Below are 11,139 nucleotides of genomic sequence, written 5' to 3' on the forward strand. Positions count from 1 at the left end.
AAATACGCAAAAGGCCGTAAAGCATACTTTATACCATTTCACCATGATTCTATGCACTTTTCTGTATGGGATAACGAGTTGCATCGTTTAACATATTAAGTACTAAGCTTCCCAAGTAAATGTCAGTGTAAAAGCTAATAAGACTTTATATTTTTAAAGGAAACATGAGTTACATTACAACTCATTGTTCTTTTGATCAGTTTTCATCCTCGTGATGATTAGAAGAACACGATATATACTTGAATTTCAAGGTCGATCTTAATTATACTCCAGCATTCTTTAATGAATATTTACCGAACCAATGTCTGCTATGGAAGAGAAATACAAAAGTAGAAAGAGTTACATCTTTTCTTGTCTTTCGTACGATGAATTTTACAAAATAAGAGTTAAAGTATCCACTAAATTAATAACTTTTTGACATAAATAGGTTAATAATTTTTTATAATAAAGAATCACGAACTGCATCGATTAATGTATTAAAAAATATATGATTCTACTTAAAAAGTTGATGGTTACATAACTTTTTTGTGCCCACTTACAGAAAAACCGACAGTATCGCAATATATCTCCCTTGAAGCGATTCGACTTTTATTTGAAACATTTCTTGCAAAGATAATAATAGTAACGAAAATCAAAATGTTAATATCTATACAGAAAAACTACGTAGTAAGTTACAGATCAAGTATCAGTAGACTTTGAAAAATCAAAGGAAATTACAAACACACGTCGTACATATGTATAACTTGTCACATCGTGCGATAATTACATAGCATTATGATATATAACATTTTTTAAACATGGAATATAACTTTGCTATATTACATGTTATATGTATATACTATATGTTAGTACAGGAAACTATACAGTAGTCGCACGTTTACAAGACACTCTGTATAATTTTATCGATAAAACAACACACATGTTGTGAAAAAACGTCAAGTCACATCGCATACCTATTCAGTATTGAACAAAATTAAATTATGTTTATAAAATTATAAAGTGACTTTAATTTATATTAAATTAATATTACAATTGGTTAATCAAGAAAACGAAAGATGCGTTTATACAGTAGAAGAGTTTCACTTCGTGAATCATTTATTGAAATACTAGCAAGAAGATCATTAATTCCAAAAAGAGTAAGTACATTCTGTGCAATTGTATTAATGAATTAGTTTCTTCTAATTTTCGGTGAAAGATACATATTTAAATAAAATTGGAAGTTTTCGTTAATATTATTATTATATTTGTTGATTTTATAGAAATATATTCTATATTGAGAAATAAATTCAGTTGAATTCAATAAATAATTTATATATTTTTAAAATGTTTGTACTTAAAATATCCTGTGAATATCAATATTTTTTAGCAACTAAAAAAATACAATATCACTGACATGATATACAGGTACATATATACTGTATTACTCTACATACCGTTCAAATAGTGGTATGCAGATATCTGAGTATCTGTGATTGGGACGGGTCGAAAAAACTTTGACGAGAGGCGAAACCAAAAGTTACCGGATTCCGGGACGTGATTTAGGTATAAGCATAACAGTTTAACCTATGCCCTGTGCTTCGTTAGTGGTTTAACTTCGGATCGGTTTGGCAGCCCCAGATTCAACTATGTATACATATACTTCATACATAGAGATGAAGAAGGCAAGTGACATGACTGCCACGGAGTGATTCTACATCTCTGGACTGGTGGAGATTTGTTAAAAAAAGATGAAATTCAAGATCAAAATTTTTTTACTTGCTTCGTTTACTTGCATCACGAGGACCAAATTTGTCAAACGAACCATGGATTGCAACTCAACTATTTTTTCGAAAAATGATGTTTTGTAAAGTTCCATTGGCTTTTCCATTGACATGATTTACGATATGTTTACATTTTACAGTCAGGCACAAAATAAATAACATGATATTAATCAGAAAACAGGAAATTATAATATTTCTTAGCACGTGAGATAGTCTATCTTAAATAGAATGAAGCAACTAACTTCATGATTTCATGAAATTACTTATTGTACAAAAAAGAACTTTTCAAAGAGAAGTTGAATGGCGTCGAAGAGAGCACGACTTAATGTTATTGGTATGTTCGCAGTTGGTCGACTATGTTTTTTTTTAAAAATAGAATCGCATTTCTTTATGCGTTGGCTGATTCATCTCGTTATTTCATATAGGGAAGTATCGAGATATTCCTTCCAAAAACCGGTCAAAGATAGATTCATTGTTTCTGATATTTTGTTTAAAAAACAATTTATTATAATGTTTCTTGAACCAATTGTTTTTCGTTTGAGTAGAATACAATTGGATCAAAAAAAGTTTAACTTTGAATTTCAAAATCTAGGTCAATAGTACGGCAATTTTTTTAAACAAATCTCTAGCAATTCAGAGATATAGAATCACGAGGTCATGGTCATGCCACTTAATTTCCTCATATCCTGTAATTATTAATTGTAGGAGAAGATGAAAAGAAATGCTGATAATAATCCTTAAACGAATAACTACCATATTTAAAATTTGGAAGAAAGATTGTTTCTAGTTTGATAAAATATTTTTGAATTAATTACAAAATACTTTAATAACTTTATATAAAAGACAAAGTATATACAGCGAAAATAAAAAAAGTGTAGACAACTAAAAACACACTACATGCTACAAGCTCCATACAAAAATGCCAAATGTTTTATTGTTTCAAATTAGTGTATATTAGGTTGTCCCGAAAGGAAATAATAGATGGAAATAATAATAATATTTCCTTATAAAATGAAAGAAATTTTTGGGACAATCTAATACATGTTCATATAAGTATATATTCAGATATAGCTATATATATTCATAGAAAAGTTCTTAAATAATAATTTTACTATATGAACATCATTCTATATTTGTAGTATAACTATATTTGTAGTTGTAAATGATAAGAAAAAGAATTAGTTAAAAGTATAAAAAATACGATTATAAAGTACTATAAAACAACATAGAGAATAAAAATATGTAATAATTAAACTATTGTACATATGTAGGTATAATATTATTATATCGTCGTATTATCAAAAGAAGAATATATCTAGGAAAGTAAAATTCTCAGGAAATTGAGCTGAGCTAGAAAGTTATTATCTATTTGTATAATGAATAATTAAATAATTTAAATTTAGATATCAATTTAATATCTAATTTAGGAAAAAGCAAACTTAATTAAATTTATATTAATAAATTTACATCGTTAGAAAATTTCTGAATGAATTATAAATAATAACGTTGCAGGTAACTTAATTTTTGTATAACCAAAAGAAATGTTGTTTTACTATTTATTTTTATTGTTTTCCAAATTTTTCGGATTTGTGACAAAATATTCTTTGCAGCTATTTTTTATTATTAAAAATGATGTAAACAGATTTTGTGAATTAAAACAGTGTCTTAAAAAGTATAATTTTATTGAATAATTATCTCAATTCTGTCCTAGTAAATACAGTGCATAGTTACAATATGTTTACATTTTACAGTCAGGTACAAAATAATGTCGAATCAATTTTCACAGATATCTCAAACTTAACAATTTTCGAGATGTTATTTTTCCGTTAAACCAACGATATGATCACTGAAAATAATATTAATAATAATGTTAAAACATAATATTAAAATAATACGATAATAGTAATGATAATAACTGTTTAGGTCAATAGGTTAAAGGGGATCTATCTTTTCCGAGCTGCAGTGAGACTGGTCTTGGAATATATCGAATGGTTAACCGAGAAGTCTGTAGTTGAAGAAGTCAGTGACGATATTACAATTAATATTCGGAAGGCACAAGAAAAAAAACACGAAAAGAAAGCTCTTACTCTAGAGGTTCAACATTTCTTTTCATTTATATGTATATATGTAACTAAGCTACGGATGTTTATGCATATAAAATAGTAAGCTTCAAGTACCAAATTATTGATTCCTAAACTATATAACAAGGAAAAGAGATTGTTTTACCATTTATTTTTCTTTTTCTTAGAATTTCGAGGGTTTCTGAAAACATATTGTTTATGCGTATTTTTACTATTAAAATGGGAGGTAAAGTAGTTTTTGTGAATTAAGTCATAACACAGATATGTAAAATATTTTAGCAATATATTTCATGTAAATAATATACCGAATATTATATACGTAATAATATCTAGTAATAAATATTTAATAATGTTTTTACCGTTATTTTAGTCTATGTAGTTTGTGTTATAAAAATACGAGCACTTTGTTCAAATGTACTGTTGTAAACTGGTAACATTTGTATGTAATATATAACGCTTGTCCACTTTTTCGACTACTCGTTTTACAAAGGATTTAAGAAAATTTTAAGTACACTTATCTCTTATTCATTCTCTAACAATCTATAAATAGTGCAGGAAACAAATCTCTGTTTAACTTCTGCTTTCTCAGTTCTATTCTTTGGAAATATGAATTTGTATAAACATCCATAGTTTATTTATAATATGAAATACAATAAAACTACAAATTGTTGTTAATCATAATTCATCGAAATAATTTAGATAAAAGTTACACTTTATATTTAAGGATCGTTCTTATTTATTAACGAGGCCAGAAGACCGATCATCGGACGACAGAAAATATATATATGAATTATTTAAAAAGTTTCGCGTGTTCAAAAAATATCCTGAACATTTGAGAGAAATTTTAGCGGGGGTATGCTTTTATCAATATTTACGACCTGATCGCGTAATTGTGCGACAAGGTCGCGAAGCTGAAAATCTTTACTTCATTATAAGCGGAGAAGTCGGTGTATCGAAAATAGTTGTTGATCGCTGGACTGGTACGTAAAATAAATTTTCCTTTATATAAGTCTTCAAATTCTCCGTAAATATAAATTACAGACAAAAACAAAACTTTTCGAATTATGTAAAGCAAAAGAAATCTATATCGTATTTATAGTCGCCCTGCAATATGTTACAAATTTACTTTGTTTTGTAAAGTTACAAATAACTACATAAACTAACAAACGAAGTTTTAAATACAATATCTCTATTCTTTATTGCCGCCTTATTTTGACTTGCACAAGGATTTCTTAAATTTTCTGAGCAGAAGTAGTTGTGTTATAAAAGCGTAAGGAAACGTTATAAATTTTATTTGTGCTTAGGTGAATCGGAGGAGGTTGATATGGGCATCCTGAGTTCTGGCGATATATTCGGTGAAGTCGCATTGTTGCATGAAATACCAAGATCAGCAGCAGTATTTACAAAAAGTATGTATGTACAATAGAACTACATATTTATTGCTTGTATTTTATTATAAATTTATCTACCATATAGTCTTGTATGAAAATAATCTTGTATCGTTAAGTTTTAATATCAAGTTAAGTTAATATTATTATTAGATTGTGAATTATTATGAATTCGTGCAACATTTAAGGATGCAAGGATGTATAGAATGCATATGTAGCGTCACTCGACAATAAACTTCCCAACGGTTTCTGTCCCGTGGCTCGCTACACAAAGACCCTATTCTTCGGATAAAATGATTGCCAGATGTCCATAATACATCCTCACAGTATATTTTCAGCTAGCCTAAGGACTCACTATAAATCTTAGGATTTATTTAGCTAAGCTTTTGTTATTAAATAGGTGTTGAGGTTCGATATTTAATTGATTCGCACAGATTTAGTTTTGTATATTCTGTATTTCATCATCATGTACAGCCATTACAACACGCCAGATACTTTCTGATAATTAACAAAAGAGCGTCGTTAATAATCGTACCAACTCTGCATGTAGGAACTAGTGATCATACCAACCTAACATTTATCTCAACACTCCCCTTTGATAATAGTTTCTACAAGCCCTATAGCTGTGGTAAAATATAGAGTCTTAATCCTATTTAAACCTTTGGTAAGAATATCTGCAACATTCTCAGAATTTGGTACATAAACATAATCTAAAATACCCTCTGACACGCAATTCTTAACATAGAAGTAACGGATTTGAACATGTTTAGAACTCTCAGCGACTACCTTGTCACGTAAACTTGAGGGTTGGGTGATAAAATAAAAATAGTTGAGTCGTAACACAACTATTAATTTTGTTTTAATTGAACTTTATTACAAATTCAGCAATCAAACTGGAATACGCACTGAATTAATGTAAATCACAATTCACTCCAACCATGTTATGTAAAACTTAGTTACAATGATACGTTAAGTACGCGATTGTTATAAGGGTAGAGACCGGTAAAGGTATGTTGACTATTCTAAGGATACAGAATAAGTGAGTTTTACTGACGATACTGTGTCTGAGGAAAATTAGGGGTGGGTGTGTCTAAGGACACGGGACTATCCGATTTGTTGATGAAAATTTTGGTTAAGAAAGTGAGGGCAGTAGACACCGTTTCCGATTGGATAATAAGACGGACCAGGAAGGGTTTTAGCCGCCCTCGTGAGAAAGTTGCTAACGGAACATACCAGACGCGAGGAAAAATAAACTTTCCGTATTAACCCGTAATAAACAATAAACGTAAAAGGAAACCTAAGACAAGAGGTATTAGCTTGGTCTGAAGGACCTTAACTATGAAAATTCCAAGACCCCCGGTACTTAGGACTATTGAGGGTACGCGCCAAGGATGTGCACACATCTAGGTGCCATCTTGCTCGCGGTGTGTGGCCTGGTCTCTGATGTGAATTGACGTTACAACCTCATCCTTGGACCATGAAATAGCTCCAATATTATCACAGAAAATTTTGCATAGGCGGGAACAATATGACAATTGACCTAACTCCCTTAACAGACTCTCCACACAGTCCCCTTGTTGTCTCCTGCATTGCTACAAATTCTGCTTCACAAGTCGATTGTCAGTTCGCTGTTGAGTGCCGAAGCGTGCAGACGTGTGTCTAGTGCTCTGTGAAGTTCGTAAAACAACACGTGACGCCCATCTGTCGAAAGTGAACACAGCCAAGTGTTTCCTATCTTTTTAGAGAAAAATTCCTACGCTCCTAACCTCTACCCGAATCATAGCCTCATAGCCTCTCGACTAGTTATTCAACTTGAATTAATTAGCTCGATGATGGCCCAGGTATTACGACCAGGCTCTCCTGAGCAAATCCACAATTGCTTGGCGCTACCTCCTCCGTGGCAAAAGTGCAATAGATCCCCTCGTACTAGTGACACCAAACAGCGTAAACCAAAAAGCGTAAAATAGAATCAGCTAAAATAAACACAAACGCCAACCAGAACGAACAGTTACCAAACCAAGTAACCACATACAACAGACACGTAATATTGGAATCCTTAAACGACCCCATGGAAGTTGCAGACCCACCAACAATTTGTTGATTTGATATTTGAATGATATTTGTTGATGATGTCATCGACATACAAACAATGATTAAGTCCATACAGAAATATAAACCCAGACAAACCCAGACGCAAATAGAAGACTCACTAAAGACCATGAATGCCAACTTTCACACATATCAAACTCAAACAAGAAAGACCTTTCCGAGTGGTTCTACGCAACATCCACCACTCAACAAACTTAGATGAATTGAAATTCGAACTCTTAAAACACGGCCACGAAGTAATTGTAGCGTAAAATTAAGATAAAAATAAGAAACTTGTCAATTTCCGAACAGGAGATCGAGTTCTTTTTATTTTTACTCAATTTGTACAGTATTATTTTCGGTTCGCGATGATACACTTTTGATACTTGGGTTAGTTAAGAATTTTTCAGACTGATTGGATGATTTTGAAGGGAGCATTTATATTCTTTTATTCGTTGGAGTGGGAGAAGGCTTTGCTCGTACTTATTATATATTTCGGAGAACGGCTGGAGTGACCGAATGCCAGGCGGCTGAGAACGGGTGCTGACCGGACGGTCACGCGTGATAAGGCGCTCGGAATTTTAGTTTATCATATGGCTGCTCGAATTTCACCTATGACATAATCAACGTTAGTAACATAAGGCATAGAATCTGGAAAGACCCGTTATCTTTATTTTTTATGGGCATAAAACAAAAGCCTAACAATAAGGAAATTTACAACATCAATTGTCTAATGAACTCAATAATGAAATTTGAACTACCGCTTGTTAAAAAAGAGATAGTGACCGGAAACCCCAGCGAAGTGCATCCACTGTCAAGGTGACCATCCTGCTAACTACAAAGGCTGCTCAGCCTACAAAACTTTATATATAAATAAATATCCTAAACTCAGAGCCAAAGAGACAACCAATCAAATACCCAGTCCTCCTAAATTCACTACTACTTTAATCTCCTATGCCCAAGCAGTACAAGGAAATCAAAATAATCCGAATAGCTACAGGGACCATTTTCAAAATAGTGTTCTCAGTTCACAAAACACGGATAACTTCTTTAGACTCGAAAAATTAATTGAGAAACAATCAGAACAAATTAATAACTTACTATCATTATTAACACTCATCATGGATAAATTAATAGGCCCCGGCGCAAAATAAAACCAATACGCATAGCTCTTTGGAATGCCAACGGTCTAGCTCAACACAAATACGAACTAGAACTCTTCCTAAAACAACAGTAAATCGACGTAATGCTCGTATCTGAAACCCACTTCACCGACAAAAACTATCAGAAAATACATAGTTATAACTTCTACTATACCCAACATATCAGTGGAAAGGCCCACGGCGGCACCGGAATCATTATCAAATCCAGCATTAAGCACTACGAACTTCCATCATTCCAGAAAGACTACCTCCAAAAAACAAACGTAGCAATAGAAGACTGCCATAGTACAATCACCACTTCAGCAGTATACTGCCCTTCCAGACACTCCATCGCCAAAGAAGATAACAACCTTTGATAACTTCCTTGATGCTCTGGGCAATAGATTCATAGTTGGAGGAGCCTGTAACGCCAAACATACTCAATGGGACAGTAGACTTATCACAGTAAGAGGCAAAAATCTCTTGAATAGCATAAACACCAACAGACTCAACTACCTCACCACATATGAACCCATATACTGGTCCACTGACATTAACAAAATACCTGATTTACTTGTTTTCTTTATAACTAAAAATATTTCGCCAAAATATGTCCAAATCAACTCCTCGGCGGAACTCTCTTCAAATCATTCCCCCGTTATTGCAACAATTAGTTCAACAATTATCGAAAATCCACCTAATGGCTTTATTCATAACCAAATCAACAACTGGCAGCTCTTTAGAGATGTCTTTAATCATTCACCATCAGCCTTAATTTCCCAAAAAACAAATAAAGATATTGAAACAGCCACGGAATACTTAAACACCAGCATAATAAACGCTATCCGCTCTTCCACACCTACTAAGAGTTCTATCAATAAACATGAATACTCCCATCACATATTAGAAAAAATCGCAGAAAAACGTAGACTTAGAATAGTATGGCAGAGTCATAGAATACCTGACGACAAACGCAAGCTAAATAACGCAACTAGGAATTTAACCAAAATCATTAAAAACTATAAAAATGACTGACTTAGTTTACCTATTGCACATGCGACATCAGAACGGCTTACAGTAGCGGCATACATTCTGTTCATACAACTCATTGTCAAAAGGTTCATCACATTCAACATCAAAACCAGCTTCACACTCCTTACCTAGTGGTGTTGACACTCCAGTCTCATTAGTAATATCAAACAGATCCAGCATTTGGCTTATTTGCACAGATTGGTCAAACACAACAGTAGTGCTGTTTGGCTTACTCAAATGGATGGACGAGAATTGAGTATCAGTACCCAGCATCCTAACATTTAGTTTTTCCTTAATACTAGCCTTGAGCATACCGATCGCAGTCTTTGTTCCAAACTTAAGAATGTCATCCATATACATCGCGACAATTACATCTTTGGATACATTCACATACACACATGGATCACTCAGACATGGTTTCAGATTCATACCCTTCAGAATACTATTAATATGTTTGAACCACATTCTTCCAGCTTGCTTCAGTCCATACAGGCTCTTCTTAAGCTTACATACATATTGAGTCCTGTCCTTTCCTGGTATTTAAAAAAATTCAGCTTACTTCATGTATATGTCCTCATCCAAAGGACTGTTGAGGTATGCACACTCTACATCAAAGTGTTCATAGCTTCACTCATCCTTAGTACACAGAGCAAGTAAAATTTTCAGGGTCCTACGTTTCAATTGGGCTGAAGGTCTTCGAATAGTCTATCCCAGGTCTTTGCCAAAACCTGTGAGCTACAAGTCTAGCCTTATATCTATCAGAATCCCTTTTGCCGGCAAGGGCCCACTTACAGTCAATGATATTTTTATTCAATGGTCTTTGCACTATATCCCACACATCTTTATTCACAAGATTGTCCAACTCCTTCAACATTGCCTCTGTCCACTTTTGAGCATCCGGTCCCCTCAGGGCTTCGTACATATTAATTGACACATACAAACTTTGAGTTTTACAAACCGTTGCAACATGAGCGCAACTGTTACAACTCTTTGCTTATGTAGTCTTGCTGACCTTCTAGGCACAGCGGTACACTTGCAGCCTCTTCCTGAACCTTCTGATTATTTTCATTAATTAAATTATCCATGAAAAAATCAACTTGTCCCTCATTATTTTCACCATTACTTTGGACCTCAATATCAATTGGCTCAATTCCCTTTTCATCTTTTGATCATTTGTGTCTCTGCTCTTCGGCTTCGCGCCATCTTTGTTTTAGTATGGCCTAGGTTTCCATTGTCTTCTAGTCCCTAACGCGCTACCTTGCTCGGACGACTCCGCAACCGCATCAATTCTTCTTTCTTCGCGTAGAAGGTCAGCCTTCACCGCTCTCGAGGTCAGATCCTTATCAATCTTTGTTATTCTGACATACGTTGAATAATCTTTTTTTTTATATTTACGTGGAGGAAATCCGCACGGACGTCAGGCCGCTTCTGGGTAAAGCGGCGTGGTAGTGTCGGACTCCAACCAACTAAAATCTCCACGATGACCGTCCCTGCTGCGATTGAGAGAGGCCCGGGAACCGGTGTGAGCGTCGTAACGCCCCTCTCCCCCCCGCGGCTGATACCACCGCTGATGGAACGGTGTGTGGCCATTGTCAACACCGCGCCTCGTCGCCGGAGCTGCCGTGCCAGGCAGCCCGGTTCCCCTACC

At 33.9% G+C, this 11,139-nt stretch overlaps 1 protein-coding gene across 1 annotated transcript in view; it reads left to right on the plus strand.

Moving 5' to 3' along the window:
* The first annotated feature begins 838 nt into the window (after positions 1 to 838).
* LOC100742351 overlaps positions 839 to 11,139 on the plus strand; it is a 30,451-nt gene continuing 20,150 nt past the window's right edge. Inside the window, exons 1-4 of the mRNA XM_024370313.2 lie at positions 839 to 1,136; positions 3,684 to 3,854; positions 4,566 to 4,821; positions 5,146 to 5,250. Of these exons, the coding sequence (XP_024226081.1) occupies positions 1,056 to 1,136; positions 3,684 to 3,854; positions 4,566 to 4,821; positions 5,146 to 5,250 (613 nt within the window). The 5' untranslated portion in view covers positions 839 to 1,055. The remainder of the gene's footprint in view (positions 1,137 to 3,683; positions 3,855 to 4,565; positions 4,822 to 5,145; positions 5,251 to 11,139) is intronic.

Source organism: Bombus impatiens, unplaced genomic scaffold (assembly GCF_000188095.3).
Source record: "Bombus impatiens unplaced genomic scaffold, BIMP_2.2 scf_0733, whole genome shotgun sequence".
NCBI classification, from domain to species: domain Eukaryota; kingdom Metazoa; phylum Arthropoda; class Insecta; order Hymenoptera; family Apidae; genus Bombus; species Bombus impatiens.